Source organism: Catharus ustulatus, chromosome 1, assembly GCF_009819885.2.
Source record: "Catharus ustulatus isolate bCatUst1 chromosome 1, bCatUst1.pri.v2, whole genome shotgun sequence".
NCBI classification, from domain to species: Eukaryota; Metazoa; Chordata; class Aves; order Passeriformes; family Turdidae; genus Catharus; species Catharus ustulatus.
Genome location: NC_046221.1, coordinates 128,150,086 through 128,169,019, shown reverse-complemented (window position 1 = coordinate 128,169,019; position 18,934 = coordinate 128,150,086). Strand labels below are relative to the sequence as shown.

Here is an 18,934-nt window from a genome sequence, read left to right as displayed (position 1 = left end):
GATATATTGAGCTCTCTAATTTCAGTTTCCTGTATGATGGTGTTGCTTCTTGTTGTCTGTGAGGAGGTGGGTGTGTTGTGTACATGCCTACATATTTTTATGCATACCTATATAGCTTAAGAAACACTTAAGAAAGTTCTGGGTATTATAACTATAATGAGTGATAGAGATTTATGTTCTATTGCATAAAAGGAGTTGGGAAAGGAGTTCAGGAATAAATACTGATATGAAGATTTCACTTTTACTCTCTTTCCATTGTTCCTGAGCCAATAATGTGTTTGACAAAAACTAGATGTAAGAGCAGTAGTTGTCAAAATTGCTTTTCTAGTCTTTTTTTTACTGTGATAGTATCTTTTAATAGAGAGGAGTTCAGGTTCTAAATGCTTTTCTTCCGTATTCTCTATGTCAAATAAAATTTTTTCTATTTGAATTAATGTTTTAAAAATATTTCCTTTTTGGTAACATACTTGGGTTTCACAAGTCCTTTATTTATATATATATACAAGTCCTTTATTTATATATTAATAAGATTGATGAATTTTAATTTTATTTTTCGTGCTGAAACCTGAATGAGTTGTCCAGAACTTTATTTCTGTTATTCAGAAATATTCATTTGTGAATCTTGTTGTGCTTCTTGGTGTATAACATTGCGGCTTATAAAAATCATTAAAATCCAGTGTTTTGGCTAGACAGCTGTATTCCTTAGGACATGGGAGACTGAGGCTGCAAGATTTTGCACTGTCTTTACATTGTTATCTTTGCGTTTTTCTATGCTAAATAAATATTAGTAGAAAATCCCCAATATTTAACCATTTAATTCCATCTTCACTACCTATTTAGGTTTCCATTGATTATTTTACATTTCGCTTAATGGATTCCAAAATGGAATTAACCCAACGTGGTGAAGTGTGTTATTTAGTGTGAGTGAAAATGGCAGACCTGCTTCTTAAATAAGATTATATTGCTTTGCCCAAACCAATCCAGTTTTATTTAAAACGGGGGCTATAAATTAGTTATTTTTGTTCTTTTTTTTTTTTTAGGTCATGTTTACTGGAGATAATATCCCTGTTCATCCTCATGTTTATAGCAATGGTCATATCTGTTTATCCATTCTAACGGAAGACTGGTCTCCAGCCCTCTCAGTGCAATCTGTTTGTCTTAGCATTATTAGCATGCTTTCCAGCTGCAAAGAAAAGGTATGGGCTTTTTTAGCACTGTTGAACTACAATAAGCGAAAGTTAGAAATTTCCTACTTTACAAAGTCAAATTTGCATTTCTCAAATTCTAAAATAGGCAAAACTACTGTATCTGCATTTATACTACTGAGAAAATACTAAGCTAGAACTGCAAAATAAACATTGCAGTAAGTACTTTGCCACTGTTTTCATGGTAACCTGCTTATAATCATTGCTGGAAAAGAGCAGTGGATGGAACCCTTACAGTTGTACTAACTGTGGAGTCCTAAAGCATGATTGAACAATTCTTTGTGAAATTATCCTTCCTCTAAAGGCAGTGTGGAATGACTAGTGAAATGTCTTTAGTGCAGATGTTTCTAACTTTGCATCTGCACTATCTCGGTGAACTTGATAATTTTCATTTCAGGGAAGTAAATGGTGCTAAGCTGCTTTTGTGGCACTAATACCTTAGACCTTTTTGTAAAGAGATTGCCCTTTCACTTTTGACCATTTCTTTTGCAGAGGGCTATCTGTGGAAGTTAGATGTAGTCTGAGCTTGTCCATATGTGCTATCCAAACATGCTTTTTTTTTTTGCATCCCAGTCAGTCCTAGTCATATATGTAGTCAAAAAACCACCCCAAAATGGCTTTGTGTTGTATTCTATCCTATGAGGTTTGTAAATTATGGCACTTAGGAGGAAAACTGAACAATATGTAATAATTATTAGATATAGATACTAAAATTTGGTTTTTCACCCACTCTAAGCTGAGCCTTTGAATGGGAATTGGATGTAATGCATCAGAATTAGATTCCAAACTGCAAAGGAGTTTAATTTTGGCGGGTTTTTTGAACAACAGCTGTTTCTTGTGAGTTAGTTTCTTTTGTTTATTTGTTGTTCTTTTTTCTTTTTTTCTTTTCTTTTCCTCCCCCTATTTATCATCAAACTGTTTGATAATTTTTACTATTTTATTTTCTTGAAGTATCTCAAGTAAGAATTTGTTACCTGCATCTTTAAGAGATTTTTCTTGACTAAAAAGGTCTAGTCCTGCCTGTTACCTCATCTTTGCTGCATTCACATGGTAATCTTTCATAAGCTTATTAAATAGCTCATGTATTACAATATGAGGATTGTTTGATTATTTGTAGGTCTTTTCTTCTGTTGCAGAGGCGACCTCCAGATAACTCATTTTATGTAAGAACATGTAACAAGAATCCAAAGAAAACAAAATGGTGGTATCATGGTAAGTATCTAACTAGGACCAGAAATTTTTAACTTCTTTTCAAGCTGAAGGCAATTAAATTGTAGGAAAGTAGGATAAATGTGTTCAAAGCATTGAGCTATTTTTTTTCAATTCAAAAAGTTATTTAAATTCTGTTTCTGAGATACTCTGCTGTGATTTTTTTTCTATATCACATTTGAATAATTTATGGTGGAAATTTAAACATGTTTTCAATTCTAGGATTGACTTTCATTCAAAGTTCTTGTAAAGTGTATCGATCCATGACAAGTTTAAAGTTTGGGATTGGAGAAAGTCCATTATGAAACTAGGTGTTGCTCTAAACCTTTTTTTTGTTATTGTTATTAGCACTTTAAAAACTTTTGTGTTGTTGAAAAGATACTTATGTATTTGTAAACAGCTATGTGTTTTGATAGATTTCCAATCTTAATCAGAATTTCCATTATGGGACAGTTGACTAAAGGCTCCTAAAAACTAATACTCATTAATATAGGACTAAGATTCTCCATGTACACGATAAAGAAGAAAAAAATACATACTAAAACTGCTGGTGTCTGCAGTGCTAGTGTTGTGTTGGGTTTTTTTTCTTTACTTCATTTTGGTCTGGGGTTTGCTTTGCTCTTGCTTTTATGCTTTTTTCTTTTCTTTCCCTGTGTTCTATGTCTTGCTTTATACTGTGTGGTTTCTTTCTTCTGCCTCAGCATTTGTCATCCTCCACCCAGAGCTGCAGTTGGCTGTATGTGCTTGTCTTATCCACTCCATTGGTGAGGAAAGAGTGAAGAAGGGGGTAGAGATGGGCCATGCTTTGTTTCTCTCCTCTCTTGCTAGCAATGCTTTCCTTGCTTTCCCTGGGAAAATTCTGTACAAACAGTAGTTATTAGAAGCACAAGTGCTTTGGGGAGAGATGTATCAAAGCAGGTAATAAATACTCTATGCTAGTGTAATGCAGAACACTTGATCACTGCCTTTCGCTGAAGGTTCCACCGTAACACACCTTCTGTTTTTCATGACTTCCCCACTCCAGGATATATTCTGTCCTTCAAGTGAAACTAGAGCAAGTGTTTTGAGGCAGTGAGAGTTCATGACTGAAGAGGCAAATTCCAAAGTCTTCACCCTTAAAATTCTTAAGATTCTTAAAAGCCCATGGATGGCCTAACAAGAAAAACTTGATAGTTTCATAATACTTGCTGAGACCCATGGGATCTTGGCATATGGTAATGTAACAGAATGAAACTCTGTCTCCCATAATAGAGTAACTCCAAAACAAGGTAGCTTCAGGTACAGTAAGAGAAGTGCTGTATGTCTTGAGATTAAGGAATATCTAAGAAATTTGGGACCATCATGTGGTTGTTTTTAAAGCTGACTCCAAGAATAATAATCATATTGCACCCAAGGAGTTTCATCCTCACCAGATTATTCAGCAGTCTCTTTTCTCTCTCTGTTTTCATGTTCTTGTAATGTGTTTGGTATGTCTCCATTTCTAGTTTTGGTTTGTCTTAAATGGCATTTTTTGGAGAGTTTTTGTTAACTTTCTATTCTCACTTGCTAATTATATTTAAAGAGAAACAGGTAAAGTTCAGGTTATTGGCTTTATCTTGTGATTAAAATATGCTATGTCTCCTTTTAATTTGTACTAGTCTCATTTTGATTTAGAATAGGAATCTGTAAAAGGAGAACAGTCTGCAGATATTACTTTTATTTCGGAATAATGAAATTCAATTTGTGTTAAACAAAACAGAAACTTAGTATGAAAAGAAATCTGAGTTGCTTATTCTGAAGGTTGCTGTATTATTGTGGCTCAAAACCATGGCTTACAGTTCACTGAATGGCTATTTTAGTTACTATGAAATAACTATGCAGTGCTTTTTTCTAGAAGTCAGAAAACCTTACCCCTTCTCAAATTCAGAGCAACCTAAAAACCAACCTGAGGCAAGGGAAAGTAAGTTAGTTTATTTAAATAACTCATACTGTTTTGATTAAAAATTTTTGGATCCCCACCACATTAAATTCTTACAGGAAAAAATGAAATGTTCCTGATGTCCACTGGACAGAAAATTCATAAATTGTAAGAGTGTTTTCACTTCTAGTTTTGTGTGTGTGCCATTTGCTTCTTTTCTCAGTTAATTTTGTTTCTCCTATGTGGACATACAACGAGACTGCCAAGGCATGATCTTTTAAATTGTCAGCATTTTCCAAACAGGTTTAAAGAAATGGTATGTTACAGTAAAATGGGAAGTGTGAAGAGATTTTTCTGCCATGTTTATTTTCTGCTCATGCTTGAACTGAAGTTTCATATATCTGATCTTGTGGTTGAACCACATTTGGCTGTATAAGTGAGGGAAGAAAAAACAATGCCACCCAGGAAAGAAAATCAACTCTGCAGTGGTAGCTGCTGTGAGAAATTAAGTGCCAGTGCTAATACAACAACCTGTGGAGGGAGATGCAGAGTGGTTCTGCCACTTCTGCTGTCAGCTGCCCATTGGACTGGTTTAGCTTTAATGTGACATTGTAACTCTGTGTTTTGAAGAGATAGGAGGAACTCTGTCACATATATTAATACATGCATTTGAAGCAAAGCATTTTTTTCCAGTATGTGCATGGAATTTTTTTACTTGGGAGCAAAATAGTCTCTTGTTGGGAGCTGGTGTAAAGCAAACCTGGATGGGCACAGAGTGATCAAGTGGCACTTCGAGACATATTGTGACATGTAAATATATGTCTGCATTCGTCTTAATGAAAAACAGATTTTTACATCCCTGCCCCAGCAGCTTATTCCACAAGCAGAATTATGGAGCTCTGTTTGCTACAAAATTATGTCCTCACAAGCCCTGTTTTAAAGCTCCTGATCTTTGATAACTGAAAATATTTTTGCTCTACCGAATGTCTGTTTCAACTGTACGTTGACTTTCCTGATGAATTTCAATGTGAGAGTTGCTCATGTTGTGTTAAAGACAGAGAAGCATCCTCCAGATACAGTTTACTTGGGCATCCAGACTGAAATTAGTTTCATAAAGCTGTTGACTTCCTTTGTTCTCAGGAGGTAGATTTTTTGGGGGGTCAGGAGGGGAGCAGTAAGGGACGGGACGGGGAGGAAGGGAATGGGAATGGCAATGGTATTTGTTTTTAACCAGCACTTCCTTGCTGCTTTTGGATTTGGAGGTTGGTTTGGTTTTGGTTTCAGTTTCTTCTTCAGTAGAAAGTGTTTTCTCAGATATTTGGCCTAAAATTTTAGTACACCATTTAAATATCCCTTCTCTTTTGCATCCTTGTCCATTTTTTTACATGTACAGTAGTCTATTAAAAAGATTAAAAAGTTTTTTTTACAAGTAATAGCTCTGATAGAATATTTTCATATGAGGATGTAGAATGTTTATGAGGCTACATTTTTTAGGTGTGGGTGGTTACAAGTAACTCCTTTAAAAATAAACAGACAGTAAGTTTGCTTTCTGTTAACAACTTAATATTTACTGCTAGCAGGTGCAAATATACTGGAGGTTGATGTGTGAAGGAGAATGTTTAAAAGGGAGAGCATTCATCTGGAGCATAATGCAGAAAAGCTAGGCATAGAACATCCATTTTTATAGTATTTTCTGTCTAGTCACACTATCTAAAATTTAGTGTATGTAATTCAGTTTCAGGTTTAAGATTTTAGGATTGTAGTAGTAACCTATTTTTGCATAAATCTGTCAGCTATTGTTTTTTGTTGAGTCTTGATAAATAAATTAATATACACATATATAGACATATAAACACACACATATACACATATAAATGTATAAAGGATTGAGAATGCATCAGAAGCAGCCCACTCTGCCAGGTCTTATCTCTATATATTCCTTATAAAAGGGTGTCTTAATTTGATAACTGTTGTAGATCTGTGGTCTTTCAAGGGTGCAAAATGTTAAGCATATTTGATTTTTCATTTTCTTGGTGAGTGGCTTTCTAAATATCAAGCATGGAAATGACTGTCGTTTTAATGGAGTATTTGCTAATACTGATGTCTTTCGGGGGTGTATATGTATTTTGTATGTTTAATTATTCAGAATTATTCAATCAGGGTATTTCCTCTGCATGTTACTCTCTATGCTAGGAATTGTTTCTGCCTATAGCACCTTGCTAATTTGGAATTAGAATGTTTATATGTTTTCCATAAATGCTCTTCTTTTATTTTAAAGATGACACATGTTGATGCCACCATTTTGTGATCCTCGTAGCAGAAGATAGTCCTACTGAGAAAATGAGCACTTTGATCATTCAGTCTTTGAACTTTAACCTTTGACTGGAAGTGACCTATAGGCAATGAAGACTACTTCCTTTGACTGCATTTTTACTAGTGTGCATTCTGGGCGCATGTTGATCGCTGGTTCAGTCCATGCAACTGACATGCTTTTATTAGTCATACAGTATTAATGCAGGTGTCCAGAAATGTCAGAATAATTCCATTATTTTTATTTTGAGCTTTTGGAAGAATTCCAGGTCTTCATATATTGTGCAATAACACTGAGCTCCTTGGCGGTTTTGGTGCATCCATTGCCGGCAATGGACATTGTACCAGGGAAAGGTTTTGCTCCTGCCACAAAAAAGATTGACACATGACAGAACTTACGAAAGTTTTGGATATATTTGGATTATAAGCAAGGGATTGACAATTACCTTAAATCCAGCCCATTCTTTTATATTTGGATTCTATGCACTGTGACCACAAAACTAGCAGCATGAGTTAACATGCCTAGCTGAAGGACTGTAATAAGATCATTAGGTATTTATTAAAATTGTTTATCTGCTGTCAAATTGTTTTGACATGGGTGGTTTTTCAAGTGACATTGGCAGAGAGGTACAATGTTATCCCTATGGTGAAATAAAACTACTTTTTGTATATAGTTATTCATATCTCTGAAGCAAAGGTATGAGTAATTTAGGGTATGAGTGATTTAAACAAGAATTTATTTTGGAGATAGAGGATGGCAGTGATATAACTGAACTAGCTACAGTCCGTAATTGGGCTTGTAATTTGTACTTTAGAGCTTTTTCCAAATAGATTGCACACTGTTATTTCCTGCTAGCCATCAGCATGAGCCCTACTGCCTACACCAATATTTCATTTATTTATGTGTTCGAAAGCAATCCATATAACATTTTTTGTTTGCATTCACTGTTTCTTTTGTGTTGTATGTCATGTTTGAATGTTAAAAAACAATATTTTGATTGAAAAGCTTTGTCAGAAGATATTTTCATGTAAATTATTTCTTTATCTTGTAAGCATCATCTTGTCTTTTAATCCTGTATTATAAAAAGAAAAAAAAAATACATTTTTGACAGAGGCTTAAAGTTTTCACAAAAAAGTGTGGACCTTCTTATTTAAGTTTAGACTAAAGTATATTTTCTTAACTTGCTTGTCCCGTGTAGCCATGCCAATTTTTCCAGGCTCTTCTTCACCAAAAAAAGGAGGAAAAGCCTAAAATCAGACATTTTTCTGTGGAGCAACATTTATTCAAATGATAGTTGTTCTCAGCACTCTGTAATATTTTGATACTGCAATTAGGTTGTCTTTGTAGGAAGCACTTTTATAAACTAAGTACCTTTACACATATGCAAAATTTCTATAGTTTTTTTTACTGTTGCCTTATTGTTGCACTCAAAAAAAAATCGAAAAATTAATGCATGAATGTCTAAATCAAGTAATAGCTTGATGTAAAAACAAAAAAAGGCAAAAAAAAAATCTCCCTAGACCAAATCCTCAATGCATAACTACAGTAAAAAGCAGAAAATTGGCTGAAAAGACTGATTTTTTTTTTTAAATCTACTGTATGATAACTGACATTTTATAACCTTGTACATACTTCTGTTACCTATTGTTTAAAATACTTTTAAAAAAAGTATAGGTGCTTAACTCAGGGTGGGTAGAGTTTAGTTGGATTTGCTTCAGAGTATTTTGTACAGCATCAGAACTGTAGATACTGGCAGTGAAATGAGGCTACAATATACTTCAGGAACTGCTTTTTTTTTTTTTTCCTACCATACTGAAAATATCTCTTGGCCTTTAAAACTCAATGGTAAAATCTAGCTTTGGATATAAATTTGATGTGTGTATATATTTTCACAATGAGCCTTGGAAACATAGAATTAACTTTCTCTTAAGAGCCAAAAAAAATAGTTTGAAACAAAACAAATACTTCTGCTACAGACTTTTTGTTTAGCAAAATTTTATTGTTGTGAGATCATCAAACTGATTATTTTTGGAAACGATTCATATGAACAAGCAGTAATCTGATACTTAATCTGTATAGTCTTGTTCACTGGTCTGTATTAATTGAAGCAATTTAGAAATTCATTTATGAATTGTTCACATAATGGATCCTATCAACATAGTCCACAGGAAAGAGACCTTAGTGTGACCAGGTAATGTCTGAAGAAATGGCTTAAGTGCATCTCAGATTCAATTCTTTTCATATAGTGGCTTGGGAAAGTACAATGCATAGTTTCATAAAAGCTTTATGACATACAATATGTATTTTGTTGAAGATGGGTGTTGTAGTGCAAAGCATTACACATTTTATTGACCTGTGCTAACATATGGACTATAGTGAAGTTAAATAACCAAATTTATGCTGCTCTTTAATAAACCCTCCACCCCCTATAATGTACTTAGAACGAGAAAATGCAAGGTAGATTAGAAGAGAATGTACCTCAGGTCTTTTGGTTTACAGTAGAAATGCCTCATTGGTTCTCTTGTAAATCTGTGGGTAAGTCCACCTATATAGAGAGGGTGGAGACAAAGCTTATAAACCACTCAAGCCCTCAAAATAATGCAACTATTCTGACAATGCTATGATGTCCTGAAAAAGGGCTTGAATTAGATGGAGGTGGTGCCATCCTTTCCCAAGGGTGACCCTGTATGTAACTTTCTTTCACTTGGAGTTTCTCACATGGAATGGTTACAGAATTGGCTTGAAACTATCTTGCTTTTATTTTGTGTCAATATTCATGTTGTTAAACACTTTGTTTTGTGTTTAGTGTCTTTATACTATAACACAATAAATTTTTGTTTCAAAATAGATTTCTACCCTTGAATGGAAATACGTGTGGACCTTTTCATGGTGGAGTGCAGGAGCTCAGTTCCTTGCATTCAGCCACTCTTAAGAAAAAGCTGCCAGTAATTCTAAAATGTTGTGATGCATATAAGTGGAGGAATTTGCATAACAGCAAGGTGTTTTGTCATTATCCAGAGGGTATCTGTTTTAACAGCTGAAAGAAATAGTTAATTAAAAAAAACCAAAAACTTGGATGTCATGCTTTCATTTCTCACAGATAAGCATATAGTTCTTTATAACGGTTTTTTTTGCCATTTGACAAGCACTTATAATACTTGATGAGAAGTTTCTGATGTAGGATTCTTGTTTGTCTGCAGTGGTGGGAAGAGAATTTCTGTTATTTTGTCAGCATCTTTCAGGACTGTTTAATCAAATCTATGCCTTGTACCAATAGCTGCTTTCAGATTTTTGCAATTTTTTTTTCCAGAGATGATGTCTTCTGCTTTGTAAGGCAAAGCACTGCATACCTAAAACGTATATTTTTATGAAAAAACTAAGTTTTTAAAATTAATATATTTTGTATTGTGAAGATTATTCTAAATGTTTGATTTTTTTATTTACTACTTTTTTTGAAAGTCTGACAAAATCTAAGATGTAAACTGTATTTATGGTCTCCTTAAAGCATGCCTTTAAAGTTTCCAGCTCAGTAATTAATGATGTTTTAAAAAGAGAGATGGCGGGGGGGAAGCCCCAATTAAATGAAAAGATTTGCAAAAATGCAGCCGTAGAGTGTTGAGTTTCATTTGAAGGATGCCAGTATAGTTTATGCCTCCTCTGGTAGAGCAATTGAGGATTACATTGTGTTTGCATGCTCACAAATCCTGATCATTCTAAAGAACAGGTTTGAATGAATTTTCTTTTAAAACCAGGTACTTTTAATCCGTATCATCCAGTCCAGTTTGGATTTTCTCTAATACATAGCAGTAGCTGAATAGTTGGGTGTTGAACTGAATAAGGGGAATTAAGTTGTCTTAGTGATACGCCATCTTCAGCTGCATTTGCACAGCAGCATGGGAAGAGAGACTGGATTTGGGTTGTGTGCCAGGTTCTTGTTGGCCTGGCCTAGGACTAATAGTAAATTTCCAAACCTCCTGGCTTTAAAGTACCTTTATAAAATTGGAAGAATAGAAATATAATGAAGTGCCTTTTATTATAAAATATAATTCAGAAATACAAATTTGAAAATACTTAGTCTCTGGTTTATTTCATTTTACTGATAATAGCAGTGTGGGAAAATCTGTTCACTCTCAATTTATTTTTCTTGCAGATTTTATGTACTTTAAAAAATAGTGTTGAAGGAATTTTGATTAGCTGATTCAATGTAGCAAACTCGCTCTGGAGCCACTTAAAGTGATATTTGTTTTATTTATTCTTAATTACAAAGTAAGAGTATTTCAGTAACATTGTAGTGCCACAGTAATATCTGTCCTGAAGTATGTAGACAAAACCATATAGGTTTCACTCACATAATTATTTTGTATTTAAAATCCAAAAATTAAATGCAAAATCAATTGACTGTGCAGTGTACATAAGTCTGGAGATTGGATTTATAAACCTGTGTCCATAGTCTCTAATATAATGCTTCATAGGATCTTTAATGTGTGAGTCAGTGGTAATAGGTTAGATTTTATTTAACTCCCTCTACTTTACAGATATGCTATGTGCAGTGTAACTTTGTCTTTTGAAGTGATATTTTTCTGTTGACCTCTGCTGTTGAAGGAGAGGCTTGCAAGAGACTCTTCTGAATAGGAATCCAGTGAAGAACTAAAAACCATAATGATGGCCTCAGAGAAGGATGTTACAATCTGAAATCCTGTAACACTGATCACAGTTCTTCTCTCATCCTGACCTGCTTTTTGTTATTTGAAATCTCCGTGATAAGAAACTTAAAACTTTTGTCCTGCCTTCAGTAATTGGGGAACCTGTCTTCTTCAAGCCCTTTGAAGTGCTTTGTGCCAAGTAGGTCAGGGTTAAATTTGTTCAAATGAACGTTATGGGCCCTTTCTCTTCCCAGGACTACAATATTATCTGGATACTGCTAATGCAGTTCTCCAGGGCATTTAATCCTTAAAGATAAAATAAAGCATGTTTCCTGCTATTACCAAAGAAAGAGGAATTTGTATTCCTTCCTTTCCAGTCTAATGATTTACATTCCTATCTTTATTCTTGAGTATGCTCTGGGATGATTTGACATGGTAAACCAGTAGGTAAAAGACTTAAGGAAAAGTAAAAATCTGTCTTCTCAATGAGATCAGCTTGCTGCCTAAGCAATAGTTTCAGAGCTAGTGCAAGAAATAGAAAGCTTTGTGTAGCTGGAGTTTGGAAGGTGAGCACTAAAACATGATTTGTATCTTTAGAATTTTCTGAATAATGTAAAATATTAGCAACCTTGTGTTAAGCAGAAGCTGAGTCGTGCTATGAGAAGCCTGAGAACTGGAGGTCTGGACTGTCTATGACAATCAATGGCAGAGGACTCTCCTATCTCTAACTGTTTTCTAGTAAAAAAACCTGAAGTTGTTCCAAAACCTTCAAGTGATCGGTTACCTCTCCATTTAGATTCCTTGAGTTCTCGTGCTCAGGAACAGGTTGGCTTTTTATATTTTGGTGGGGTTTTTTTTGTTTGTTTGGTGTTTTTTTGTTGTTGTTTTTTGGTGGTGGTGGTGATTTTTTGTTTCTGGTTTTGGGTTTTTTTGGTTGTTGTTTTTTGGGTTTTTTTTGTTTTTTGTTTTTTTATATGTAGTAAGTCTGTAGTTATTGTTCTGTGAGGGTATTTTTAGTTAACTTTTAAGAGATAAATGTTGTCAAACCTTAATCAAATATAGTCACAGATGCAGTGAAACTGTTCAGGAAATGCCAGTTATTTTCCAGAAGGAAGGCAATAATGTTACGAAGCAAATGTTCTTGAGATTAGATAAAAAGCCAGATGTGTTTACAGTCATCTAACACAAAAAACCACTTGTGTCCCATGTCTCAGAAGTCTCATTTGTCCACTGTGTACTTCAAGAACAGTGCTCTTGCACTCATGGTAGGAAGTTTTCAAGACAAAACCACACTGGTTGCCATCTCATCCCTTCCTCTGAAGGTCTTGTTCAAGAAATGGATGAAACCTGGTGGTTTTGATCTGTATTTATTTGTGCTGGGTCAGTGAAGAATGTGTGACAGCTGTTAACTCTGACTGGTGATGAAGTGTGAATAACTCTTGAGCTTCTCCTCTAAACTGTGCATATGTCTGCAGACAACATTATTAGCTATGTTTCACATGCACAGTATAGAGTGCATTTTGTTTACTTGGTGTAGACAATTTATTGAAGATCAGAACTCTGGACAATGCAGTATAGAATGTATACATAACTAAGTAAACAAGGGACAAAGATAAGTCATCAAATTCCAGATGACTTGGAGTACCTCTGGCCTAAAGTTTTGATTTACATAAGGTTTTAAATTTGTGGGGCTTGAGGTGAGGGGAGAAATTGTGTGCATCACCTTGCACTGGTATCTTCTGTATCACACTTGGTTTTCGACTATACTCTTTTAATCTCTTATCTGTGTGTTGTCATCTGGCCCAAGCAGTAACTACTGTCTTAAGCATTATGCTGGAGTAACAGGTGTCTCTATGTTCCTTAAATAATAATAATAATAATAATAATAATAATCCAGACAGTCGAGTATCGGGAATGATATTTCAAATGTTCCCTCAAACTGTGTTGACCAACACAATGAGGATACCACATGGAGATAGCCTATGCTCACAAAGTAGAGTGGGAGGAAGAACAAGCTGTTCCTGAAGTTTTAAGTTTTATATAATCCTGAAGATTCTCTAAAACTCAGTGCCTGGTGGCATGGTATTTTGGGTTTCTGTGTTTGGGTTTGCTTTTTTTGGTGGTGTTTTTTGTGGTTTTTGTAATTGCACCAATCTATAATTCTTATGTTACGAAGTTCTTCAAAACTGCAAAAGGGCAAATGCAATGCAACTATGGTCATGATGCAACTGAAGGATCAAGGTCCTGTATGATAACCAGTAGCAGTTTGTTGAGATGTGCTATATTAAGGAAAATAGAATGGGTAGCCCTCTCCATGAACTGAGGTAATAGGTTTCTTTTTGCCTTTGCAATAGTTTTACCAGAAACCCTAATAAATAGCAAAGTAGCATACTGGGCCTGACGAAGAGATTTTGAAGTCTTTCAGGTGAAAAAATAGTTGGCTATGTTTTTTGTAATTCTGAAAAATCTCTTCTGTTAGCTTCCTTTCTTTAGTCTGTAGGAATAGACTAAATCATACGTAGGCACTGCTTATGTCTTCCTGGTATCTTGGGTACAGCTGGGGAATGCTATATAGAAAAATTTGTAATTCTTTTCCCTAAAAGCTTCTCTGGATTGTTGTTACACTCAGTTAAATACAACATCTACTTCTGTGTGTTGCCCATCAGCTAGTTTGTAATGTTGAGGGATTTAATTCATTTCTGTGCAACACTTCTTGAAAGTGAACATTATAAAGGCTTACCATTTGGATTTTGCTATAAATTATTTCACCCAGAAGGCAAGTTTCCTTACATTAGTAACTGTATCATGCAATATAGTAAGGCTGAAGTCTTCCTGAGCAAGTTCTGAAATGTAAATCCATCTGAACTTCTTTATTCAGTATTGAGTGTACCTGGGTAAGTATAACAAAAATTGTCTTGTGCCAGCCAGCTCAGTCTGGAGCATCCCTGCACACCAAGTTTAATATCTCAGGGTTTTCTTTGGAGTAAACCAAAGATCTAATTGGAAAGTTTGTGGTGATCTCTGTATAAGGTGATTCCATACTGTTTCGTGGTGAGATGGTTTTTTGTGTATTTCAAGGCAGCTATTAATGCACTGGTGCTTGATTTTGAGAAATGGGTCCTGTCACTATTGAGAGTTTGTCACATGGTAAAGCATTTACTTAATTCTTTCTTTCTTATATTTGCAAAGTATTATGGCAGATTTTGGCCTCTGGAAAGGAATCCTCCTGCATGGTCTGTACCAGAATGCTGTTTCTGTCTGCCTTAGAGTTTATTTCTCAGGTTTGGTCTCAACAGTAGTTATACATACTAAAGGTGGGTACTAATCTTGCTTAGGCTATGCATTAATTGAGTTTGTTTTAGTGTATATCAATCTTTATATGTTTTGCCTTACTTTATATAATATCAAGCACCTTTTTATTGCAGCTTTTCAGTTAAAAGAGCAAGATTCTATCAACATTTACATATTCATTCTTTATTGATTTTTTTAAAAGCAAAGATACTGCATTAAAAATAATGTGGATAAAAGGAAGTGAGGATTTGCTAGCTTTTGTCTGGAAGTTAAAATTTACAAATTTTTACAAAATACTCCTTTCAAAGTTAGTTTTTTTAAATCTAAGGGGTTTTTTGTTGACCTTGTTTTTTTTCTAAACACATTCTTTTACTAACATTCAATTTACCTGATACAGATACAGAGATCAAAGGACACAACTAGTCCAAAGAATCGAACCAGTAGCAAGATGCTTCCCATTCTGCATAGTTCGTTTGCTTCCCATCCATCTCTATTAAGATATACTGCTAACTACCTTTTATTGAGGAACAGTGGAACAATTCTGCAAGAAGAGTCTATATTTTTACCATTTTGTAGAAGTAAAAATAATAAAAAAAAACCCTTAAGGATTTATGCAGTAAATTAAACATACATTAAACTAGTAATTTCTTAAATTATTATTCTCTTGGAACAACAACTAGAGTTACATGAAGCCAAATTGCAAGAGCAGAAAAGAGAAATTGTCTGTAGCTGGCATTCATACAGAAAAAAAAAAGGGTTCCCCCTTTCCCAGCCCTAGAAAAAGAAAGGTTCAGAAGTTACCAGTACTGCAAACATGACTCAGTACATGACATAAAGGGCTTATCAGGGTCAATAGGAATGGTAATAAAGCGTTGCCTACATATGCTTCTAAGTATAGAATCTCATGAATGGAAACACTAAAAGCAAGGGCAACTGGCAGCATTGTCACTCAAATTATGTTTATTTTTAGAGGATTACCAATGCTTCCAATCTGCTGTTAATACTATTTCTTGCCAGCACATACAAGCTTCATTCTCAGTTTGCCCAATTTTTTTTAAGTAACAGCAACAAGATTCCTGCTGCTTCTAGGGTCTGTAACAAAACACAGCTTCAGAACAGGTGGAATGTAATTAAATAAGCAGCAGATATTACATTAGCTGAACGTACAGAATCCATGCCTGTTACACATACATCAAATGTAATTGAAGCCCTCGGTTTCACCTAGAAAATATCCATTTCCAAGAGGTTTACTGTGCAAGAAGTTTGCTGTATATTATTCATGTAATAGCAGCAAGCACTGTGACTTTCTCAGATGATAGCATTGAACAAATAGTATAACAATGTGTTTGAGTGAGACAAATCATATCAATATTAGATGCAGCTGGTTAAAGATGTTTGGCTTCATATCATCTTACAGTCCTGCCAAAATTAGGACCCCACCTCTTAGTAAAGTTTTTTGAGTCTGATCACAAAATTGTAAATTACTGGCTGTAATGAAGGACAAACATTATCATGTGCATAAATTGACAAAATAGCTGGACTAAGCACTGGCTATGTAAAGGTGTAATACAGTAGACAGCAAGATTTGCAGCAGTTCTAACTTTGTAATTTTTAAATGAGTAGTCAGTGCAACATTCTCCTATTAATGATATCCCACCTTACCCTGCAATGTCACCAGATCATCAATTTGCCATTATGTCCTAGCTATGCCAGAACAGCGGGAGTTTGGGAGTTATAGGAGCTCTAGGATATTTTGAGAATTGACACAAATGCCCTGACTGGATATTTTTGCTAAAATGTTGCTGTTTAACACATCATTGAGCCAGACCTTTTCCAGCCATCCAATAATTTACCAAAAACACTTGTTTTGTAATGGTTGAATATAGCTTAATTTGACAATTTAAGAAAGAGCAAATCCCCACATAATTGGAGAAGTTCAGTGTTCATTTAATGAGATAATAGGACCAATCTATTATCTGGAACAAGAAATAAAAATACTTAAAAAGGCAAGGTCTGTGGCAGATCTCTGTATCTCTGAATTTCTCTGAAAGTTTAAACAAGAACAGTGCCCAGATGCCTTCATAGAAACATCCTCATGTCTGACAATGTTTTGATTCTTCAAAGCCATATCAAGTAAGACAAAGCATAAACAAATGACAGGACACTGCATCTTTACAGATAGATTTTAAAACCTTGGGACAGTTTTATCTTTTGCCTTGCTACACTTAAATTCACTATGGAATCCAGTGTGTTACTGATTTATATACACATTTGATAAAAGAAAAACAAAGTACATACTTAATTTTCATGTCCAACACTGGCCTTAACTTCAAGATGTTAGAGGCCTAACCCCTGCTTTCTCTGGGATCTCGTCTGCTCCTTGTAGGGGTGGCAATAGCTCTGATTAGGATACGTGCTCTCATGAGCATGACTGCAAGTAAATGTGACTGGTATGGACACTGATGTACAAACTGGTCACCTTACTGGTGTCACTTTGGCTATGTTTGAAGTGTTGCTGTGATCTTTGCCTGCACTGAGAGGCGCTAATGAGAATCCAAAGCGTTTCAAAGTGTTTGTGATCCTCTCATACAACACCCTCAGTGGAAATAGCACCGTGTTTGGGCTTGTTTGAAGGCCTTTTATGTAGTCAGAATGCTACCAGCAAAGCAAAACCCCCCAAAATCCCAGGCTTGTAAACAGGAATTTAATCTTGTAGAGTCTGTTGCTTCCTTAGCCTGTAATTACACTTTTGCTTTCCCATACTTCTCTCCTGAGCAAAGCCAGTGTAGTCTCTTCAGAGAGCAATGACTGCTAATGCAGAAATGGGCCATTTCTAAATGTCTGTGTGCTTTGTAATGGAAAACAAATACACTGCAATCTTCAGGTTGCTAGTTCTGTTACTATTCTTGCTGACTTATCAGACTGTAGTTACAGTAATTTCACCACCACAAGGCACACCGGACTACACGGTGCACCTGCGGGAGCCGGCAGATTTTGCAACTTTGTACATTGTATAAGGCGCACTGGACTATAGGCGCACTTTTTTTTTGCAGCGAGGATCCGCCCCCAGCTCCCCCCACGCGGTTGCTGGCCGAGGCCCCGCCTCAACCCGGCAGCCGCAGGCCCCCAACCCCGCCTCCACCCAACTGCCATGGCACCGCGGCCCCACCTGTACCCAGCAGGAGGGGCGCGACAGGACCCCGGGCCTGCCCTCCACCCCGCAGCCATGGGGCCCTGGGCCTGGCTGTACCCGGCAGGAGGGACGCCACGGGCCCCCGGCTCCACCTCCACCCGGCTGCCATGGCACCACGGGCCCACCTCTACTCAGCTGCCACGGAACCGTGGCCCCGCCTTCACCTGGCTGCCACGACCATGCTGGCTCCCCCCACGGCTCACAGCTCACACTTCTGTATTGGCAAATTTCTGAACTTCGTACATTATATAAGGCACACCGGACTATAAGGCGCACTTCTGGGCTTGGGCCAAAATTTTAGTCAAAAGGGTGCGCCTTATAGTCGTGAAATTACTGTAACTTTGTCTTCATTGCTGTAGTCATGAGATGTGAATCTCTCGCTGACCTGAATTATCCTGGTTTTCTTCTACCATTCTATACTCTGTGCTTTAAGGAAGCAATCCAAATCTTGTGGGGTTTTGGTTGGGTTTTTTTGTTTTGTTTTGGTTTTTTTTTTGTTTGGTTTTTTGAATCTGTAAAACACAGGATTTTTGAGAAGTTTCTAATATTCATAATGGGAAATGAACGTGTGAGCTATCTGTGCATATACATACACAAAGTTTGTGCAGTAGCTATACATGCTAACTAGATAGGCATAAATATGCAACATGACGTTTTCTGTAGTTGTAAGAAGGTGAGATGGCTGTACAGAAAGCTTTTACTTTGTGTCAAAAATAAATGGAAAATTATGGAAATGTCACAAATTAAATGTGCAAATTAAAACTAGGGACTTGGGGCTGTATTTTGTGCAGTTTTGGATATATGAACTATGATTATGAATGACATTTTCTGAATGTGCAGTACAACTTCTAATACTTAAAGTAATTTACCAGTATAATTTTAAAGTTTCATTAGCGTTATTAGAAAGGTAAAGGATTTATTTACACATGGCTTTGCTATTCCCAGCACTGATATATGAAAGCAATGGCAGCAAGTGATTGCTGGGAAATACAATGCTACCTGCAAAGCAATCTAAATTTGGGGCAGTGGGTCAAATAATAAAAAAACAGCATTGATACCTTAATGATAGGAGACCTAGGTGAAGGCTGGTAATTGCAAAATCAGCACATCTTTTTGGTTGAGTTCACTTTGTGTTCTAAAAAAATGATAGATGTTAAAGGAGATGAGGACCTAGAGGTTTCTCCA

At 35.8% G+C, this 18,934-nt stretch overlaps 1 protein-coding gene across 2 annotated transcripts in view; it reads left to right on the top strand.

Annotated features, from left to right (window-relative positions):
• The window catches only part of UBE2W (ubiquitin conjugating enzyme E2 W), a 32,146-nt gene extending 22,452 nt beyond the window's left edge, over positions 1–9,694 (top strand). For both annotated transcript variants that reach the window (XM_033064956.2, XM_033064964.2), the window contains exons 4-6: positions 1,041–1,196; positions 2,342–2,417; positions 6,590–9,694. In XM_033064956.2, the coding sequence (XP_032920847.1) occupies positions 1,041–1,196; positions 2,342–2,417; positions 6,590–6,603 (246 nt within the window). In that variant the 3' untranslated portion in view covers positions 6,604–9,694. The remainder of the gene's footprint in view (positions 1–1,040; positions 1,197–2,341; positions 2,418–6,589) is intronic.
• Positions 9,695–18,934: the final 9,240 nt, after the last annotated feature.